A 24403-nucleotide genomic window follows, 5' to 3' on the forward strand; every position below is an offset into this window, starting at 1 on the left:
GTACTTTGTTATATTCTACTGACTTCATCCACAGAACAAGCCATAGTTCTCTTTATTACACTCACCCAACCCCAAGTTCATGAAAAACTTATAACTTTATTGTTAGATTTAATAAGGATAAAGAAGAAAGGAACAGATATTTCACTCTATTCCTATGTTTTTATGGTTGTCACAGGTTTTATTTACCTATATTCACTGTAAATGATCATATTTCATTTCCAGAATTGGCTTATAATCCAAGAAAATAGGAAAATGAGGTGCACCTTAGCTTGGGATTCAAGTTTTTTATACTTGTAAATCGTGTAGCAAGAGTAAACGTTTCGTGCCACTTGGAACGTTTTGAGGGTGCAAGCATACCAACTCCCAAGTCTTCCGCCAGTTGGTACACCTGACTACACTACAATGACGTAGTAACAACTAACGACGGTCGGGTACCACCATGGCCCATCTTGAAAAATCACAAAATTTTTACTCCATTGTATTACGACGGCTGATCTTGCAATTGGCCCTTCATACTAGTGATGCTGACGTCACCTTTCACAAGCCCAGCAGCCTCCATGCACAAGGCGTGTTTTTTTTTAATACATATCAGGATTTATTTATTATTTATATGAAAATGTAATTTTATTTTATTTCTTATTCCATTTTTGTCATAAATATGAATAAAATAATGGTGTAAACTGAATTGGGTCCTAAATTAACCAGGGTTTTAAATATGAATCGTTGTTATCGGAGGCTTTCCTGTATTTGCTGATAATGTTTGAGGTTTAATTTATCAAATTATACAAAAAATGCTACTTTATATATTAGTTGCCAAAATTATGATAAATACAGGCAGTCCCCGTGTTACGACCGTCCCACTTACAAACACCCACACTTATGAACGGGATCCTAATACAGTCATCGCAAAAATTAGTAAATAAAATCGTACTTTTTACATTACTTTCATTATTCCATATCGATTAACATCACTTTACTTAGAGTATTTACATTAATTGTTATGTATGGGATATTATTCTTGTTTTGTATGGGCAGGGTTGTGCTTTAACTTAACCTAAACTAAGGAATTAACACTGTTCTGAGTTAAAAACAAATCGACTTACGATCAGTGGCTTGGAACATACCCGTATCCCTGTTGTAAGTTGGGGACTGCCTGTATTACTAAACATAATTTTATAGTGTCATATTAATTTATTTTATAAATACTGTAAAGGCCAGATGAGTGTTGACACATCAATAAATCACAATTATCTACTGTACAGTACTACAGTATGCAAATAAATGTGATGAAGCCCAAGAAAGGGTCATTAGGTTTATGGACTAAGTGCAGACAGATCTGCTGAAGCATTGTATAAATATGATAGTTGTGGGATAGTAGAATTTTACGAGAAATTAGAAGAAATAACTGATAATGAGGGATCACATCAATTTAAGGTGTTTAGTAATTTATCTAAAACTCAGTTATGTTAATATTTTTATTATCAATATCATGTACAGTATAGTCTGCATTTACGCGGCTTTTGTTTACGCATTTGATCATTTACGCGGTGCCTTGCCAAAATGAAAATGCTTTAATTACGCAGTAAATTTGGTCATTTACGCGGCGAGCGGCTGGAGAGGTCCAGACCGTCGTGCCATTTTTTACCCACGCGGTCCATTCCTGACCATACGCGGGAAGCGGCAAGGTGAGTGGTGAGCATTAGGCCGCTTTTACGTTATCGCTGACGTCATATGACGTATCGGACTGTGATTGGGCAACGCATCCTTACCACCCACGCATTCCCTCGGCCGTTAGCTGTGATTGGTCTAATGTAACATGACGTGCCCTGCCACCAGAGGGTAGACGTCGCTGACCTAGCAGGGCCTGTCTCATTGTTCTCAGTCCGCGTATACAGTTCTCTCTTGTGCCCGCTATTCCCCTCACAACTCACAATGGCTTCCGCAGGACCCCCACCACCAGAGAAAAAACATTGAATTACCTGGACCAAGCCATGATAATGTGAAGGAAATCGAGTTGGGGGAGAAACTTAAGCTCATCCATGACAATGACCCAGACAAGCATCGGTATGAAGTGTCTAATAACCATCTGACGAAAGTTATGGAGCCGTATATCCACATCTATCTCGACAACATCAACGCTAGTCGTCAACGTAGTATTGAGGACTTCTTCGCCTGCAACCCACCACAACCACAGCCAGCCCAAGTCAGTGATAGTGATATTGACAGTGAGGATATGGACTTTGGGAGGTTTGTCTGGGAGGACCTGCAAACCTCTGCGAGTAGTGAAAGTGATTCACCGGAGGACAACTAATCTGCCCTCTGCCTCGGAACCAGCCGCCATCCACGTGCCGACCCAGCTTTTCTACTAACGTAAGTGTTAAAAAACCTAATATTATTGATATTTCTCTTAATTATTAATTGTGTGTGCATACCATCATAATATTAAGATGTTATTTTTACTACAAGGTACGGAAAAAGTGGAGTTTGGGGTGTCGGCCCAGTCTCTCTTTCAATTAATCCCATGTGTTCTGTTATTTCATTTACGTGTTTCTCGTTTTACGCGGTACTCCACGGGTTCAATTGACCGCTTAAATGCAGACTATACTGTACATAAAAAAGTAACGGTAACTCGTTACCTTTTAGAAAATGCAACGGCAGTGGTAACGGCCTTACATTTTCTACCGACTAACGGTAACGCCGTTACTTTTAGAAAGTAATGCGAACAACACGGGATATATTATAGTGCTAACTAATACTACTTCACAGAAAATTATGTTATCAGTCTAGGATCCTTTAAAAAAAGTGTTACATTGGTCTAATTAGTTGCAACACTTATCATGAGAATATACTTTTCTCATGATGTCTACTAATGTCTAGTCTTTTACACATTATCTCACACACACCACACACTACTTCAGGTCCCTTAGTCTTTTGGATTAAACAACTACGACACATAATATGGCAGCAGGGTAGTCTATACAGTCCCTCTTTCTCACCACATGAACACCTTACAAGGCTGTGTGATGTAAGATCAAGGAGCTGGGACTTACAGTCACCACTGATCAAGCTAGTTGGTTTTGCACTTGAGACATGTACAGGTATGCTGTTTACTTTCACAGCTCTTCCATGAGTTACAGATAAAGCACCACCAATCATATGCACCAGACCATGATGACCACTTGATGCCTCTTTTCCAACTACATGAGATAAGTGTGCAGGTCTCTTCATCGAGCTGACCGTGTGATTCACAGCTTGTAACCGTACTCTACTTGCACTGCATTTAGTCATTGTTAGTCGACTTTTTAGGGGTATCTTTTCACCAGTGTTCTTAGTTTCTCTTTTATAATTATTACCAAGAATTTTTTCATTTATATTTGTGGGAACATACTTAGGTTTTCCCCTCAAGACTGCCTCAATTTCAGCTTCTAATGTGTCATCAAGGCCTTGACCCCTCTCTGGTAAAGAGCTTTCATCAGCCTTATTTGTCACTATTTCTGCTCCCTGTGCATTAAATTCATTATTGAGGTTTTTGTCTTCCATACTCTTCTCTTGATCAACCTGGTCATCTGGGTCACCTAGTTTCAAGCCTCCCTCGTGTTTTCTCTTTCTGTTCTTAGTGAAGCAAGGAAGATTAATTTCCATCTCTTTTGATTTCTCCGGATGTGAACTTCTGTGTGTGATGAAACTGTGAGCAGAACCAACAGTGCGAGCAGTTCTCTGAACTTCTGGGAGGTCAGCATTCAGCAACAGAAATCTAAAGGATAAAAACTATCAGAGACCAAAACTTATGGAAACTTATCACATTGATTCTTATACAGTGGTCCCTCGGTTAACGAACTCAATTCGTTCCAGAGGGTCGTTCGTTAACCAAAAATTTCGTTGACCGAAACCAATGTTTCAACAGGATATTGGGTAATTGGTTCCAGCTCACAGAAAAGTATATACAAAGTAAAACCAAAAATGCATAAAGTCAGAAACACTCCTAAAATTCCCCTAAATTGCCCTTAAATCACTAAATATATATATATATATATATATATATATATATATATATATATATATATACAGTTACCCCACTTAACGCGGTCAATTGAACCCAGAGGGTCCCGTTAAAGTGAAAACCGCGTTAAGTGAATAACAGAACATATGGGATTAATTCCAATAGAACCCAGCCCGACCCCCAAACTCCACTTTTTGACGACAAATAACTATGTTGTAGTAAAAATAACATCTTAATTTTATGATGGTACATGCACACAATTAATACTTAAGAGAAATACAGTCGCCAAGTTAATGTCCATTCAAATAATGGACTCAACTCCCTCCCCTCTCACACTACACAGCCAGCTAACAGATGGTCGGTCGGTCCCTCCCTCCCCCCCCCCACCCCCCACCAACCGTCCCAAGGAGATGTGTGGGATAACCTCAAACTAAAGTTAGGAAAATATAATTGACATTGCTGGATTCCTTGTAAGACCAGGAATATTTTGAATATAAATGTCATATATTTTTCACAAAAGATAACATACTTACTCAGATTAAACATTTTATCTAAAAATTGTATGTTTAATGCAAAAAATATGTTGTTTATATTCAAAATGATCACCAAATTATAAGAATTCCAGCAATGTAAATTATATTCTGGCCGGATAATTTGTATGAATTTTATGAGCTAAAACAAATATCTACAGTTAATAAAAAAAAAAATATATTCTTCAACACTATCTGTCAATCAAAGTACCCCACCTTGCCTCCCCCCCTCTTCCAACCGCGCGGTCAGTCCCAACCCTCCCACCACCCCCCACCAATCCTCCATTCAAGAGTTTTTAACATTTAGTAATAAATAATACCTCAGATTAAAGTTAGGATAATATAATTGACATTGCTGGATTCCTTGTAAGACCAGGAATATTTTGAATATAAATGTCATATATTTTGGACAAAAGATAACATACTTACTCAGATTAAACATTTTATCTAAAAATTGTATGTTTAATGTAAAAAATATGTTGTTTATATTCAAAATGATCACCAAATTATAAGAATTCCAGCAATGTAAATTATATTCTGACCGGGAAATTTGTATGAATTTTATGAGCTAAAACAAATATCTTCAGTTAATAAAAAAAAAAATAATTCTTCACGGGGTAACAGATGGTCGGTCGGTCCCTCCCTCCCCCCCAACCCCCACCAACCGTCCCAAGGAGATGTGTGGGATAACCACTAAATTTTAATAAATAATACCTCAAACTAAAGTTAGGATAATATAATTGACATTGCTGGATTCCTTGTAAGACCAGGAATATTTTGAATATAAATGTCATATATTTTGGACAAAAGATAACATACTTACTCAGATTAAACATTTTATCTAAAAATTGTATGTTTAATGCAAAAAATATGTTGTTTATATTCAAAATGATCACCAAATTATAAGAATTCCAGCAATGTAAACTATATTCTGGCTGGGTAATTTGTATGAAATTTATGAGCTAAAACAGGCAGTCAGGCAGGGTGGCGGGTGGGGGGTGGTGCGAATCTAAAAATAGCTCTCGAGCCGGACACTCACCGCGTTGCTGTGGAAAAATCCGCGTTAAGTGAAAGTTCAGCTTTGGCAAGGCACCGCGTATATGCGAAAACGCGTTAAGTGAAAGCGCGTTAAGCGGGGTAATACTGTATATATATATATATATATATATATATATATATATATATATATATATATATATATATATATATATATATATATATATATATATATATATATATATATATATATACATACACCTAGACCCCGACTTACGACTACGTGGACTTACGACCGCCTCAGATATAGATAAAAAAAAAAATTTTTTTTTTTTTTAAATGACACGCATTTTCTATACCGAAACGTTTCCAGTTAATGTAGTCTCCATGTATAATTAGAAAATTATGGGGGCCCCATGTGCATTCAGCTGACTACATTAAAGGTTAAGTGCTCAGTCACACTGTATCCATTCCTTATTATTTATTACTTTCACTGTACTGTATCCATTCCTTATTATTTATTACTTTCACTGTACTGTATCCATTCATCATTATTCATTACTTTTACTGTACTGTATTTCATTGTAGATTTTTTATTAAATTTTTTTTATTTTTTTATTTTTTTATTTTTATTTTTTTTATCTATGTCGGACTTACGACCATGTCGGACTTACGACCTGGATTCGGGTCCCTAACCCCGTCGTAAGTGGGGGTCTAGGTGTATATATATATATATATATATATATATATATATATTTATATATATATATATATATATATATATATATATATATATATATATATATATATATATATATATATATATATATATATATATATATATAATATATATATACAGTTGTACCCCACTTAACGCGGTCAATAGAACCCAGAGGGTCCCGTGTTAAGTGAAATCCGCATTAAGTGAACAACAGAACATATGGGATTAATTCCAATAGAAACCGGCCCGACCCCCAAACTCCACTTTTTGAAGACACATAACTATGTTGTAGTAAAAATAACATCTTAATTTTATGATGGTACATGCACACAATTAATACTTAAGAGAAATAGAGAAATACAGTCGCCAAGTTAATGTCCATTCAAATAATGGACTCAACTCCCTCCCCCTCTTCTCACACTACACTCACTGGCTCTTCCCTCTGAGAAATTTTGGGGGAAAACCAGGTATAGTAATAAATAATTCCTCAAACTAAAGTTAGGATAATATAATTGACATTGCTGGATTCCTTGTAAGACCAGGAATATTTTGAATATAAATGTCATATATTTTTCACAAAAGATAACATATTTACTCAGAATAAACTTTACATCTAAAATTTGTATGTCTAATGCAAAATCTATGATGTTTATATTCAAAATGATCACCAAATTATAAGAATTCCAGCAATGTAAATTATATTCTGACCGGGTAATTTGTATGAATTTTATGAGCTAAAACAAATATCTTCAGTTAATAAAAAAAAAATATATTCTTCACTGTAACAGATGGTCAGTCGGACCCTCCCTCCCCCCCACCCCCCACCAACCGTCTCACCAGATGTGTGGGAAAACCAGAATATTTACCTTTTAGTAATAAATAATACCTCAAACTAAAGTTAGGATAATATAATTGACATTGCTGGATTCCTTGTAAGACCAGGAATATTTTGAATATACAGTTGTACCCCACTTAACGCGGTCAATTGAACCCAGAGGGTCCCGCGTTAAGTGAAAACCGCGTTAAGTGAATAACAGAACATATGGGATTAATTCCAATAGAACCCAGCCCGACCCCCAAACTCCACTTTTTGACGACAAATAACTATGTTGTAGTAAAAATAACATCTTAATTTTATGATGGTACATGCACACAATTAATACTTAAGAGAAATAGAGAAATACAGTCGCCAAGTTAATGTCCATTCAAATAATGGACTCGACTCCCTCCCCCTCTTCTCACACTACACTCACTGGCTCTTCCCTCTGAGAAATTTTTGGGGGAAAACCAGGTATAGTAATAAATAATTCCTCAAACTAAAGTTAGGATAATATAATTGACATTGCTGGATTCCTTGTAAGACCAGGAATATTTTGAATATAAATGTTATATATTTTTCACAAAAGATAACATATTTACTCAGAATAAACTTTACATCTAAAATTTGTATGTCTATATGCAAAATCTATGATGTTTATATTCAAAATGATCAGCAAATTGTAAGAATTCCAGCAATGTAAATTATATTCTGGCCGGATAATTTGTATGAATTTTATGAGCTAAAACAAATATCTTCAGTTAATAAAAAAAAAAAATATATTCTTCGACACTATCTGTCAATCAAAGTACCCCACCTTGCCTTCCCCCCCTCTTCCAACCGCGTGGTCAGTCCCAACCCTCCCCCCACCCCCCACCAATCCTCCATTCAAGAGTTTTTAACATTTAGTATTAAATAATACCTCAGATTAAAGTTAGGATAATATAATTGACATTGCTGGATTCCTTGTAAGACCAGGAATATTTTGAATATAAATGTCATATATTTTGGACAAAAGATAACATAATTACCTAGAGAACAATTTTTATCTAAAAATTGTATGTTTAATGCAAAATATATGTTGTTTATATTCAAAATGATCACCAAATTATAAGAATTCCAGCAATGTAAATTATATTCTGACCGGGTAATTTGTATGAATTTTATGAGCTAAAACAAATATCTTCAGTTAATAAAAAAAAAAATAATTCTTCACAGGGTAACAGATGGTCGGTCGGTCGGTCCCTCCCTCCCCCCACCAACCGTCCCAAGGAGATGTGTGGGATAACCACTAAATTTTAATAAATAATACCTCAAACTAAAGTTAGGACAATATAATTGACATTGCTGGATTCCTTGTAAGACCAGGAATATTTTGAATATAAATGTCATATATTTTGGACAAAAGATAACATAATTACCTAGAGAACAATTTTTATCTAAAAATTGTATGTTTAATGTAAAATATATGTTGTTTATATTCAAAATGATCACCAAATTATAAGAATTCCAGCAATGTAAATTATATTCTGGCTGGGTAATTTGTATGAATTTTATGAGCTAAAACAGGCAGTCAGGCAGGGTGGCGGGTGGGGGGTGGTGCGAATCTAAAAATAGCTCTCGAGCCGGACACTCACCGCTATATGATGAAAAATGCCGCGTTAAGTGAAAGTTCAGCTTTGGCAAGGCACCGCGTATATGCGAAAACGCGTTAAGTGAAAGCGCGTTAAGCGGGGTAATACTGTAAATGTCATATATTTTTCACAAAAGATAACATATTTACTCAGAATAAAGTTTACATCTAAAATTTGTATGTCTAATGCAAAATCTATGATGTTTATATTCAAAATGATCACCAAATTATAAGAATTCCAGCAATGTAAATTATATTCTGGCTGGGTAATTTGTATGAATTTTATGAGCTAAAACAGGCAGTCAGGCAGGGTGGCGGGTGGGGGGTGGTGCGAATCTAAAAATAGCTCTCGAGCCGGACACTCACCGCGTATATGATGAAAAATGCCGCGTTAAGTGAAAGTTCAATGTAAACGAGCACGTATATGTTAAAATAGCTAAGTATGAAACCAGCGTTAGTAATACTGACTATATATATATATATATATATATATATATATATATATATATATATATATATATATATATATATATATATATATATATATATATATATATATATATATATATATATATATATATATATATATATATATATATATATATATATATATATATATATATATATATATATATATATATATATATATATATATGTTATATATATATATATATATATATATATATATGTTAGGATGCTTATTAATCGGTTAGAATTTCGATTAACGAACTGCCTTCCATAAGGATCTTCAATTCGGTTAACGAAAAAAAATTCGCTTAACGAACTTCTTACGAACCGACCTCAACATGTTTTCGCTTGCACTGACGGGCAACCAGCTTTAGTATCAGTCCGCCAATACATTAATCGGTTCTAGGGCTTAAATTCCTTACTATTTTTGTAAATATCAAGAAGTTTATACTATTCAATAATTTTAAAAGTTTAATATTCAATTTTTTAGTCATTTTAACAATTATTGAACAAAATTGAAGGTAAAGTGACTAGTTTAATGCGCGGCATCCAGCCTCTTTACACAGCAAACAGGCGTCAGTCTCTCTCTGTTTTCACTGGAGGTAACATCTTGCTTGAGACTCTCTTCAACTAAACGCTTTTTTTCTGTGTTTCCAAGCAAATTATTGGTCATTTTGAAATATATTTTATATATTGACAATATATTTTATATATTGACAATATATAATGCAGTGCAGCGTTGATTTAAAGAAAATAATCTTGAATTAAACCAGAGAGCTAAAATTTTATGGGTGAAATGGCACCATGGGGTGACTTCTCTTCCACCCCAATGCCTTCTCTTCTTCCTTCTCCTCCACCCCCATTCTAAATCCCATCATCATCATCATCATCCAGGAGCCTTCTACATACACACCTCAAAGTAAGTGAACTTTTCTACCATTTTTGTTGAATTTAGGAAATTTTCGGTGAGCTGGAACCAATTACCCAAAAACCCATTGAAACAATGGTTTCGGTTATGAACGTTTCGTTAACGAACGACCTTTCTGGAACGGATTGAGTTAGTTAACCGAAACTGTATATATATATATATATATATATATATATATATATATATATATATATATATATATATATATATATATATATATATATATATATATATATATATATATATATACAGTAATTACTTCACTAGACCTTGGCGCCAGCTGTCAAACACATCACCTCCCCCTCCCCCCCATCTTCCCAGTCAGGGTTTGGTGGTTTTAGGCATAAAGTTTTTATCTTATAAAATATCAGACTAAAGTTGGGAGAATATAAATTGCATTGCTGGAATCCTTGCAAGACAGCAAATAATTTGAATATAGACATCATATAATTTGCACACGAGATAAAATTTGGTACATAAGTGTAGTACATTTTAGTAATGTACAAGTTTTTCAACTGTATTTTTGGGTAGATTTATATAACTTTCTTCATTTATTTTTACTTATTTACATGCACACACTATACTAAAAATGTTAAAGAATTAATTGTCCTGTACTGTATTCATATGTACTGTACTAAATAACACTGGTCATCATAAAAAAAAAATTCTCATGGTTCTGGATCAAAACAGTCTGATTCTAGTGTAATTGTATGTGCTGAACTCAATTATGACATTCGTATAGCTGTATCAGGCTCAGTTTTCCAGAACCAGCATATCTATATATTTAGTGTACCATGCTATTCATACAGTAATTTATATGCTCATTGGCTCCACTTATGCAATTATTTTGTCCTGATTTGTGCTTTTTTGTTTGTTTCAGTTTGCTGATTCATGATATTGCATATCTACACCTGCATGATTTGTAATTACTCTGAAATTAACAAAACATGGAACGTCGCAAGTGTGTGAACGGTGCTGACAGTTTTTGCTACATATGTGGTGCCTTCACTCCTGGTAGCCTCAAGAAACCAATCACAAAAGCTGTTCGACTGAACTACAAAAGTTACTTCAAATGTCATTTGGGTGACCAAGACAAGAAATGGGCACCTCATGTAGCCTGTAAGTCTTGTGTTAACCACCTGAGCGAGTGGATGTGTGGTAAACGAAGTTCAGGAATGCCGTTTGCTGTACCAATGATATGGCGTGAACCTAAAGACCACAGTAGTGACTGCTACTTCTGTCTCACAAATATTAAGGGAATAAAAATCAAGACACGAGGCAAGGTACAGTACCCCAATATTGCTTCTGCAATCCGACCAGTACCGCACAGTGCTGAACTTCCAGTCCCAAATCCACCGACTGAACAAGAATTGAGTGATTCCGATTCTACCTCTACCTCAATGGAAAACGACTACCAGGATGACTCTGAAAATACCAGGCCTAAACTATTTACTCAAGAAGCGCTTCATGATCTCATCAGGGACCTAAATTGTCAAAAGAAAAGGCTGAAGGTTTGGGATCCAGACTAAAGCAGCGTAACCTGCTAGAAGATGGAAAGCATATCACTACAGCGCGTTACCGACATAGACATCTGTCTGCATTTTTCAAGATGGCAAACAACCTTTGTTATTGCGAGGACGCAGTATCTCTCATGCAACAACTTTGCAAGTCTGAAACATACAAGACAGAGGATTGGAGGCTGTTTATAGACTCAGGAAAAGACTCTCTGAAAGCTGTTCTTTTACGCAATGGCAATCGGCTTCCATCTGTCCCAATAGCACACGCAACAAAAATGACTGAGAGCTATGAAACAATGAAAATTCTGTTGGCCGTTATAGAGTATGAGAAACACCAGTGAAAGATATGTGGCGATCTCAAAGTCATCAGTTTACTACTGGGCCTTCAGAGTGGCTACACAAAGCACATGTGCTTTTTGTGCTTGTGGAACAGCAGAGCTGATGCAGAGCACTATGTGAGAAAGGATTGGCCGACAAGACCAAGAGATGCGCCTGGAAGGTTTAACTGTGCTCACAATCCGTTTGTAGATCCAGAAAAGATATTTTTGCCTCCACTCCATCTAAAGCTCGGTTTGGCTAAAAATTTCATCAAAGCTATGGATCAATTCGGTGCTGGGACTCTATACTTATCTCAGAAACTAGGTGGTGCGGTTTCCGAAGCCAAGTTGAAAGCAGGTGTCTTGAATGGACCACAAATTCGTATACTAGTTAATGATAGCGAATTCACCAAAACATTGAACCCACTGGAGATAAAAGCATGGGAATCATTTGTCAATGTGTCAAAGAATTTTCTTGGAAACTATCGTGCTGACAACTACAAAGAAATCGTAACAACCATGCTTCAGAATTATCATGCATTGGGAGCAAGGATGTCCTTGAAATTGCATTTTTTCCACTCTCATATTGAATTTTTCCCAGGTAACCTTGGAGACGTTAGTGATGAACACGGCGAAAGATTTCATCAAGATATCGCCATAATGGAGAGCAGATATCAGGGACAATTCAGTCCTAACATGATGGGCGACTATTGCTGGACACTGCAACGAGAAGAGAGCAAGCTGTACAAGAGAAAGAGTAAAGTTCAGAAGCACTTTTAGAACTTCATATTTTGTCATTATAAAGGATTTGAACTTATGTTTTTTGGTACAATTTTTTATGAGCTTATCTGTGATAGGTTTAAAATTGTATCTTGCATGACGCGATAATGTTACTATATTTACTATTTTTTTTATTCTTTAAGAAAGTAGGTCTGATGGTAGAATGAAACATCCAATTAATATTCATTAATATGAAATTAGTCATGAAAGCACAGTCACATGAGATAATCTCATCTTTTGCACGACACGTGATGGAATATTAAATATTTGTACCTATTGATTTTTTTATAAAACCTGGTCTGATAGAACAAAACAAATATCAGATTCGAATTCAGCAATATGAAATTAGTTGTGTGAGCATGATCTCATATGTGAACCATTTTGGCTGTTGACCAGTGTATAATTACTAAATTTTTTGTCTAATGCAAATTATAGCATGTTTATATTCAAATTAATCACTGTCTTACAAGAATTCCATCAATGTACGTTATATTCTCCCAGGTCAATTCACTGACATTTTATAAGCGAAAAACAGATAAGACACACAGGATTAATGTCCCCCTCCGGCTGGTGAATACCTCACCTCACCCCCCACTTCTCCCCCTGCCTGGTTGTCAACACATCACCTCCCCTTCCCAGGGGTTCAGGTAGTTTTAGGCTTAAAATTTTTATCTTATAAAATGTCACAGACAAAAGTTAGGAGAATATAATTTGCATTGCTGGCATCCTTGCAAGATAGCGAATTATATATTAGAATGTAGACATCACACACCTCAAATGAGGGATAAGGGATTGTGGACCTGTATTACATTACAGAAGTGATTTATGAGTTCTAGTATATCTGGGTAGACTCTCAGTCGGGAAAGGAAGAGGGCCAGCATAAAGTAATGAAAAATTAAGTTGAGAGGAAAGTGAAAGTGCTTGGTGAGTCAGACAAGAGGTAGGTGATGCGCGGCGCCAGCGAGACCACCCTATCACATCAGCTGATTGCTAGTAAACAGAACATTTTACATCCCATAATTTTAGCTGTGTTGATTTATGAGTGTTTGTTTTAACATAATACTACAAAAAAAAAATGTTTTGTTCATTCTAGGAGATGGGCTGAGGTGCATCTGGGTAGACTCTCAGTCTTTTTAGTATGTTGTGTTCAAGTACCAAACTAAATTATTCCATTGAAACAACACTTGATTTAGTGCAAATTCGGTTTAAAGCAACCTCTCTTGGAACATATCTCGTGTTATATCAATGTTCTACTGTATAAAACAATTATTTTCACCTTTTTCTACTGTTTCACACATTTCTGTCTCTTAAAGGGTAAGCTTGACATACTAGGCTGCAAATACTGAAAATATATCAAATTAACGTCCAGTCTCCTGTGTTAGAGAGAAATGGAGTGATCCCTCTGGTCCAATCAGCCTTTAGGAGACATCATTCAACTGAAATTGCTGGATGCTCATGGTGTTGCTATAAAGTGGCCACTTCCATAACCCCAAAGAGAAGGACATTGTGTATGGCAGCTATTCTTATGACTCAATGTGAAAACCATAACCTATACAAGTGTTGGGTTTAATTTTATTTAAATTCCCTGAATTGAGGAAGTGATTTTTACTTAAAAAAAGATTCAAAATTTATCTAATTTTTAAATACCAGTACAGATATTCTCTTTTACCATTTACTGGGACATAATCTTCAATAAATCAATGCTCTTTGGACCAGTGTAAGTTAAACAAAGCCTTTTGTTTGGGAATTTTTAAGGTGTTGTTCGTTATGGTGAATGTAACCGACAAAAATTGCCCCCAGCCCACTTCATCTTCTCAGCTTGGCCACATTGGGCAGACAGGCTTCAGAGCGATATTTACAAATAAAGATTGGCAACCCTGAATCAGGGTTGCCAAACCTTCATTGTAAATACCGCTATATTCATGGTTCACCTCAAAAGTAGTTAAAAAGTAGGAGAATGTGTGAAAAAGCTGGAGAATTACATGTTAAAATGTACCTAAGATGAGAAAACTGCATAGTATTTTATTGTAGCTAAATGCCAGAATCTGTATATAGAAATTGGATATTTTCTAGTCAAGACCCCAAAAAGAGGACAAATCAGCGTCCAGCTAGTAGATGCACCGAACGGAGGACAGGGAGCTAAAAAACCAGACTTTCTGGCCTTAAGCCCTGGAAGTCTGGCCACCCTAGTTGTCTACCATTTTTATGCTAATGAAACACAGCTTTATGCGAAAATAATAAATGTTGAGGATATTGAGGAGATAATGAAACCTTTGATGCCTGATATTATGATTATGATGGCTAGGAGAAAACTTAAGCTGAATGGCAGCAAAACAGAGATTATGTCATACAGTACAAGGAAATAGGAGGGGAGACAGCACAGATGATTTTGGTTCTTTAAACTTTGGGGAAGTACAACTCGGTCCTGTTGATTCTGTTCATAATCTTGGCGTGCACAGTACTTTGACTCAAAACTGAATTTTAAAGACCATATAAATTCAGTATTTAAGAGCAGCAACTTTTATATTCAAAATATATATGATATTAAACAGTTTTTGGATAAACAGTTTCTTGTGACACTATTAGTCACTTATTTTGTCTTGGGTTGACTATTGTAACTCTTTATGGGTCTGCCTACCTAATTATCTACTGAAGAAAGTTCATTGAGTCTTCAACAGGGTTGCAAGGCTTAATTTTGTTCTCCCACAGAAGACTCCCACTACCCCACTCTTGATCGAATTGTATTGGCTGCCAATTAAAACTAGGATAGAGTTCAGACTCTGTTTAATGATTAAGACACGAAAGTTTGGTTAGCCAACTTATTAATTCCTCTGACTACACATTCTGAAATGAATTTGCATAGAAGTGATGACCCTTCACACCATGAAGAGTAGGGTGTGACCGTTGCCCTCCAAAAAAAAAAAAAAATGGTCCTACAATGCTGTTCAAAGTTTTAGTGTTGTGTATTTATCTAGGAAACACCCCTGTAAATTTTCTTGGAGATCGGTGCATGTTTGAGCAAGCACCGTCGTACCAGCAAGTATTGCTATTTTAGCTTATGAACTTCATAAATAAGTGTGAAAATAGTACATTTTATCAGACTTACAAGATATACTAACACCAAGCAAATGATCGATCATATCAATCTTAATACCCCTAAAACAATATTATAGATTAGTACGAAATACAATAATCCCAATAATTGCATTTCTAGGTTCAAGACCCATTTCTCTCAACTGGCGTACAATGAAAAAAAGAAATACTACTACCCTGCAATGCCTGGAGTGTTTGACGAGCGCCAGCAGGAGATGGCTGACTTCTTCCGTGAATCTGTAGCCCAACTATTTACACGTGGCGATTACAAGGAGCTGGTAGAGCTTTGTCTGCTGCTTGTAACTAAAGGATCCGAGCCAGTGAACTTCACGATGGTCTACCCCGGCGCACTTCACAAAGCAAGGTGGATGGCTAAACTGCTCTATACCCTCAAGATTGTTCTTTTGTCAGGCCAGATCAAAGAGCAGTTTCCCAAAGCCGAGGTTGTGACTAAAAGTCAAATCAGCAAGTTAGAACGGTTTGCTGTGTTCACAGTCGCTGATTATGTCCAATGGTGGATTGTTTGCCCCGTTCCAGCAAGTGCGCCACTGAATGACTTAAATTTGGTCGAAACCTTGGCTGAATTTGCCCCATACGACGCCACAATAGTTGACAAAGCACGTGTGGCACTCGGTAGACACACTTGGTACCTAACTGAGGAGTTGGCCCCACTGTCTTTGTTCTCATCCCAAGTACAAGAAAGGACAAAAGAGGAGATGAGGAAGGCCCTTCTTTGCCAAGAAGGCACTGAAGTTACTAAGAGAGTGGGGCTCAATCATGGGGGCTATGGAAAGCCATATCTTCCCCCTGTCCCAGAAAGTGGCACTGCCCTGGTGGACCTAATTGGGCCTGACTCAAGCTGGTTCTTCACCATTTTAGGCATGCCCTATCAGTTTCTCCACAGTCCAGCCAGTGAATGGGCAGATCATGACGACTAGCTGAACATGAAACGGGTTGTGGACATGCTTCAGGTCGTCAATGGGGCTGCAGAGCGTGGTGTAAAATTTTGCCATGACTTTCTTAATATTGCCAGGGATGAGGAGCGCTTTCAAGAAGTCCTTCAAGTAGTTGAAAATGACAGACTCCACGTTCCTAATCAGCGCAAACGATCATCTGTTTCCGAACAGAAATCATGGTTTCTTGCTCTCGAGAAATAATACCTTGTGAATACAGGTATATGATAAAACCCCTTAATGTACCATGTGAGAATAAGAATGATTAACTTTTTTGTGTTAGTGATAACAGCTTTTAATTAAGACAGGCAAATGATTTGTGTTAATATCCCTTATGATGGTTGTGTATGGCGTATAAGCAAAATTGCTATTTTTCAAATTGCTGGTGCTCACTCAAATATGCATGAATCTTCAAAAAATTGCACGTGGGTATTTTTTATGTCAATATGCAACACCAAAATTTTGAACAGCATTGTAGGACAACGTTGGGGCAACTGTCACACCCTAATGAAGAGCCTAGAGCAGTATGGGAATGTTCTTTTGCAGCCTGATCCATTTCCTATACAACACCCAGCAAAATCAGTTGCCTGAATCCATGAAGCAGCTGACTTTTGTGGAGGCCTTTAAGAAACAACTCAAGATCTTTCTTTTTTTGAAAGCTTATCATCCTGAACAGGGCACGCAGGGTCGTCTTAGCCAAGGGGCAAAATGGGCAGTTGCCCTGGGCCCACCAGCAATGGAGGCACACTTCCAGCCACCAATTTACCCAAGTACCAAAATGAATTACAGGCATACCCTGAGTTATGGAAGGGTTCCGTTCCGGAAAATCTTTCCGTAACGCGAAATTCCGTAATGCGAAACCATTTTTCCCATATACTTCCATTATAAAAGCTGAGATGCATTCCTATGGAAAATCTTTGAGGCCCCAAAACGTGACACAAGCACATATACAGTATGTATCAAATCAGATGGTTTTAACCACATACAATAAGTCATTCATGATGTAACATGATAATAAATGCACACGCCACTCAAATTTTACTTACCAGAAACAACGTTGAGTGCTGCAGGAGGTGGTGAGATGAGGTTGTGGGATCAGATTTACTGGGAGTTACCTCCTTAATACATAAAGTTAAATTTCCAATGCAATTCCTTTATGCAATTTTTTATCAACTTTGCTAACAGTTCCACTTGATGGCCTTTTTCCACTTATCTTGAATAAGAATGCACGATACAATACAGTCAGTCCTCGACTTACGATGGAGTTAGGGACCGAAGACCAGGTCTACAGTCGAATTGGTCGTTAGTTGAAAATGCGAAAATAATACAGGTTGTACCTCTCTAGTCCGGCAACCTCGGGACCTGACCAGTGCCGGACCATGGAAATTCACCCTTTTCCTGGATAGATAGTGACTTGTGCTTATGCTTGGAAGCACTAGCAACACTTTCTCTGCATCATGGTCTCTTTGAAGGGTTAAATGTCGTATAGTAGCTTCTCAAATTTCGCGAGTTTTTAATTCTTAACGTATTTTATTGGAACACAAAAAAATAAATAAATAAAAATTTTGACGGCGGAAACTTGAATTTCGACGGGTTTGAACAGCCCGCCAACGTGCAGACGACGTGCATAATCGTGTAAACAGCGTCATTTCTCTTATGTACAAGAGATTCATTATTGTTTATTACTGAATGTCTTTTTTATTGAATTAATGTTTATGTGTGCAAAATGAGCAATACAATTCATTAATAATACGTTGAATATTAAAACACACGAGGAAATGACACAGCATTGTTTTCGTTGATTACAAAACCAGTGACTGACTGGTTCTACATATAAAACTGAAGAAAATAAGACCTTGGTTGTAGCTGTAGTAAAATTAATATGGTTGTTTTAAGTAATGTTATTTAATGTTAATAAATGGAACAATAGAAGTAGCTAATGATAATGGTAAAGAAAAAAGAGAGATCGCGTATGTAAGTGCGCATGTGCACACGTGAAAACATATCGTCATTATTTTACATAAGAATATGAAAGCAACACTTATTTACTGTTCATATATATTTTAATTAATGTTTCTGAATTTGTTTTTATTGAATTAATGTGTGTGTGTGTGCAAAATTAACAATACAATTTATTAATAATACGTGGAGTATTAGAGGAGACGAGACGGCTACCGGCATTGTTTATGTTAAAGCTTACAAAACCAGTGACTGATTGGTTCTACATATAAAACTGAAGAAAATAAGACCCTGATTTTAGCTGTAGTAAAATTAATGTAAAAAAATTAATATGGTTGTTTGAAGTACCTGTAATGTTATTTAATGCTAATAAATGGAACAATATAAGTAGCTAACCATTAATGGTAAAAAAAAAAGTGAGACTGCGCGTATGTAAGTGCGCACATGTGAAAACATATCGTCATTACTCTACATAAGAATATGAAAGCAACACTTATTTACTGCTCATATATATTGAAGGGTTAAATGTTGTACTCTGTATAGACAAGCAGAGAGAGAGAGAGAGAGAGCAGCCGAACTGCTGGATGTAAACAAACCTTAATTTCCCACGGGTGTTTTTTTTATTTTAAGGGGATTAGCCCACCCGGGCATAGGTCACTGACCCACATTGTGGCCTGAGGGGCAAAAATTTAATACTCCTGTAATAATAATAATAATTCAGATATAAAAAAAAAAAAAAAGCTGCCTATCTACCTATTGGACAAACTAAAATCGTTCCGGACCACGGGAGTTTCCCGACCACAGAATGCCGGACTAGAGAGGTACAACCTGTACATAGAAAATCTAAAATGGGTGTCTCTTTTTCTTCTCAGCACCACGAGAACTCTCACTTTTACTCTTACCAGCCACTTTAAAGGGAATTAAAAACAAAAAAATTTCAGTACACAGCGAGATCACTAACATCGGGACTCGAAAATACGTAATTTGAAAAATATTTTATACGACTAAGCCGGTCGTATGTCCGGGTGGTAGTAAGTTGAGTAGGTCGTAAGTCGAGGAGTACCTGTAATAGTCCAGAACACTGAGGGATAGCAGAACATTGGCTGGAGATTCAAGCAGACTGAAACCATTGGTGCAATTTTGCTACCACAGATGGATCCACATGAAACAATTTTTATTTATTTTGTTTTTAATAAAAATCTTTTTTTTTTCTTCAAAATTGTCAAAATTCTGTAAGGTGCGATTTTTTTGTAACCCCAAATTATGGTCTAAATTTAAAAATTCCGTATGGGCGAAATTCCATAAACTGGGGATGCCTATATAAGCAATGATATATTTCCACGGTTTATAAGTAAACCTACTTACTGCAGTATACCATATTTGTTTGTATTGTATTGATGTTTTTCACTGTTAATAGCTTTGAAAAGAAAGCATAGAAGAAAGAATCCTAATAAAAGGTATCTATGATATAAAAAAAAATTGCAAACATAAAGGGGATTGGGGTAGATTTTTGCCTGGCCCATCTTTCTCAGTGTTTCTTTGGGCCTACTGCTGTGCCAGTGCACCTGCACGACAGGGTTGCCAGACTTGAAGATTTATTGCCAAACTAACGATTTGGGCACTGACCTGGCGCCCAAAATTGTCACTTGGTAATTGGCGATAAAGACCTCTTAAATTGGTTATTTCTAAAACAATGAAATTTAGTGTTTAACTTGAAAATGGGTGTTCTTATAGAAAGATCCAAGAGAATAGATTTACTTGTACCAGTCCTAATTTTTGAAGTAACAAAGAGACAAACTGAAAGAAAACACAGTCTCTGTTTCACTACCAAAGAAACTGAGTGGCACACGTTGGTCATGTTGGGCAGATGCCTGTCAAGCACTAGTCAGTGGTTATGAAGAAATCATGAACACTTTACCAGAGATCTCAGCAGACTACAATGAGAACAGAGAATGCGATAGGATTGCACAAGGACTGGATGATCAAATGAGCAAGCTTGAGACTAAGATTTTTGCAGAGTTTTGGAATCTCATCATACAGTGCTTCAACAGCAGCAGCAAAATGTTACAATCAGTCCAGCTAAACTTAAATGCTGTAGTTGGTGTTCTTAAGTCACTGAAAGATTTTGTAAATCAACAATGCGGTTGATTTGATGAATATGAAAGAGCTAGTAGAAGGTTTTCAGGCACAGAAGAATATTTTGTGGAATGTCATCGACCTCGTTAGAATAATGTATGTCATCAACCACTTGACTATGGTCAGGCAGAAGTTGTACTGACGCCAAAGGAAGCTTTTCGTACTAAGGCTTTTTTGCAGTGTATTGAAAAGCTTTGGGTTTATCTGGAACATCGCCTTGCAGCCTACAATGAAATAAGTGATTTGTTTGGATTCTTTATGGACTTCCCAGCAATGGGGAGTGATTCAATTAGAATGGCTACAAAAAAGTTTTTTTTAATTTTCTCTAAAAGTTACTGATCGAATTACCTAAAATTTTAATGCCACTCCTGCGCAGAACCAAGTCTTAAGGCTAGGAGGCAACCTGTCTAGGTGCTGTGTACCAAGTGATATCCAGACAACAAATGCCAGTTGTGTGTCTACCTCAGTAAGCAGTGAGTGTGTCGATCCCAGGCACAATTTAAAAATGGCCACCGTGGCGTTTGCAACACTATCTCCTGATATTTATCACTTACAACCTCGATATTTACTCTTATGAAGTGATAAAGTGATGTGTAGTGAAATGTTTATAATGAATTAGTGAAGTACTTTTTAATTTATGAAATGTTGATGAAATGGTTGGTGAAATGGCCATGTATGCTCTCACCAACAAGCAACAGGAACATCTGAACAGCAAGTGGAAATATATTACCAAAAGTTTAGATTTTATCACAGAAACTTCTAATTGGTTCATTTCTCTTCCTTAGTAAGTGCATAGTAAGACTCCGCCAAAAAAAAAAAATACTTTCAAAAGATTTTGTCCCCAAAAAATAGCAAGAAAAAAGTGTAGCTATAAACATTTTGGCAACTGCACGCTTAACAGCCACTTATTTTTACTTTTTATTGTGTAACTCCATTACTTCTTCCATTATCTTTATTTCTGATTACACCATTGTCTTCTTTATGATTTACTCTTTCTTGCCACGTGCATTTTATACTGACTGATGAAATGATGTGGGTACAGCATGAAGAGAAATCAACAGTAAACTCTCACTTTTCACTTATACTTACTAAAATGGCTTTTATTTACTTTTTTTATGGTATCATGTGATTTCCCAGCCTTTTTTTTTTACATAGGAAGGCATCATTTAAATAAATATTTGAAAATGTCTTAACCACAAATAGCACTTGGAAAAAAAAATCTCTGCAATTTCTGGTCATTCTGTGGGCTCCAAACAGAGTGAGTGTTAAGCTTATTAAATAAATTTCAGGTAATCCTGAGTGTTAACATTAATAAATTTTTTTAAGGTCAAAATATGGGATTCAACTTACTAATCACAGCACAAATGCTAAACTGACATTGAAAATACACCTTAATATAATATACAGTATAACTATGAATAATGCAAAAATTTACTATTCTCTGATTTTTAAGTAAGTCTGAAATAGTCTATGGGAGGTGACAGTAACACCACACTCACTTCCTATAAACTTCTCCATAAACATTACTGTAATGTTACAATAAATTAAATTTTGTGGATTAGGGTGTATCGCCCCCAAAGATGCAGGGATTTCAACCCTTTGAAAAATTACGAATACCAGAAGTCAGGGGATGCGAATGGTGAATAGGTAAGTACACATTTACTAAATTACAAATAGGCAAAATTTGCAAATCCAGAACCACAAATATTGAAGGTTTACTGTAATGGTATAATATTCATACTTCAAGCCTCCTTTCTAACTTGTCTTCTTCTTTCCCAAAGCATCTCAAGTTTTCAATATATTTTTCAACTCACCTGTCTATACGAGCCTTTAGAAGAACATTGGGGCTGGGTTTCATTCCTACCCTGAATGGAACACCTGTAAATGGATCAGAAGGAGGACGTCCCCAGAGAGCCTCATTGGTAATAAACCTGCAAAGATATATAGAGTTTTTTAGATCACCTTGAGATTAGACCCTCCAGCTAATTTCACTTGATGATTAACCACCCTAATGCTACTTGGTGGTGTTATGTTATGTTAGGGTGTTGGGTAGGTTAGTGTTAGGTTTGGCTGAGGTAGGTGAGTAGAGGGTAAGTTAGGTTAGGGTAATTAACTTTCAGGTGAAATAAGTTGGGCAGCCTAATCCACAGGTAATACATTTTTTTTTCTAAAACTTATAAAACAATTCTAATTTGTATACTGGACAGTAATATGATTCACATAAAACTTATAAAACAATTCTAATTTGTATACTGGACAGTAATATGATTCACATACAATATATGCTATTGTTAAAGCATTTAGGAGTTCAATACTGTTTAGAACATTTCAGACATTGCAGTTTAATCATGAGGTATTAGAGATCAACCAACAATAACTGAAGCATTTACTGAAAAAATAATCAAACTGCTCTTTCCTTGTCTAAAATCTTTCTATAAATCCATTAACCTGGTTCCATCTCTTGCATAACTCTAGATCTACAAATTGTAAGTGCCACATACCCAGTTTGAAAGACACGCCAATGATTTCTAGGACGAGTTTGGAAGACCTTCGACAGGTTGCACATATGTCACCCAGCAACAGTGACCATATGATCAACCCTGTACCCCTGGCTGCACTTACCTTGGCCTTTTGGGCTTGGTGGGAGTGTTTTATACATGTCACTGAAGATGGTGTGAGTTGCACCGCTCCGCCACCCACCCACTGTGTGGTGGCCTAGCTGCACACACTGGCATTTAACAGCTGCAATGTGAAGTGTACTGCTAGCCTGGCATTGTTTGTTGTATGTCTTGCAATATCACTTTAGAAATTTCGGTATTCCTTCTTCTTGGAAGCATGCCTTGGTTCAGCCCATCCCGAAGAAGGGTGACCATTCTAATCCCTCTAACTATCGCTCCATTGCCCCAACTTCATCCCTCTCTAAAATTTTCGAAACTATCTTGAACTCCCATTTTCTCAGTCACATTGAATGCCATTCTCTTTTGTCAGATCACCAGTATGGCTTTCGCCAGGCGTGATCTACTGGTGATCTGCTCTCCTACTGCACCCATCTTTGGTCATCCTCTCTTAGGGATTATAGGGAAACTTTCGTCGTGGCCCTCGACATCTCCAAAGCATTTGACAGGGTATGCCACAAGTCTTTGCTTTCTAAACTTCCCTCATTTGGTCTCTCTCCCCAACTTTGTTTTCTAATCTCTAGCTTCCTTGAGAACCGATCCATGGCAGCTGTTGTCGAAGGATCGATCTCTCGCTCTTTCTCTACCAATAGTGGTGTCCCACAGGGTTCTGTTCTTTTACCTACTCTCTTTCTTCTTTTTATCAATGATTTACTTCACAACTACAACTAATTCTCTCCATTCTTATGCTGATGATTCTACTCTTCACTCTTCTTCACATTTTCCCCTTCCTCCTAACTACAAACTTGGTTAAATTCAATAGTAAAAAACTCAGTATTTACCAATTATGCTTTCTAAATTAGATGATCTCCCACCAATTACATTTCGGGATGCTATCATTCTGCCAAATTCTGAAGTAAATATGTTAGGCCTCACCATT

General features: G+C 36.5%; 1 protein-coding gene across 2 annotated transcripts in view; it reads right to left on the reverse strand.

Moving 5' to 3' along the window:
• Positions 1 to 2497: 2497 nt before the first annotated feature.
• LOC121869454 (RING finger protein 37-like) overlaps positions 2498 to 24403 on the reverse strand; it is a 39640-nt gene continuing 17734 nt past the window's right edge. For both annotated transcript variants that reach the window (XM_042370815.1, XM_042370808.1), the window contains exons 5-6: positions 22663 to 22779; positions 2498 to 3754 (exon numbers count right to left, since the gene is read on the reverse strand). In XM_042370815.1, the coding sequence (XP_042226749.1) occupies positions 2836 to 3754; positions 22663 to 22779 (1036 nt within the window). In that variant the 3' untranslated portion in view covers positions 2498 to 2835. The remainder of the gene's footprint in view (positions 3755 to 22662; positions 22780 to 24403) is intronic.

This window comes from Homarus americanus, unplaced genomic scaffold (assembly GCF_018991925.1).
Source record: "Homarus americanus isolate GMGI-L3 unplaced genomic scaffold, GMGI_Hamer_2.0 scaffold32583, whole genome shotgun sequence".
NCBI classification, from domain to species: Eukaryota; Metazoa; Arthropoda; class Malacostraca; order Decapoda; family Nephropidae; genus Homarus; species Homarus americanus.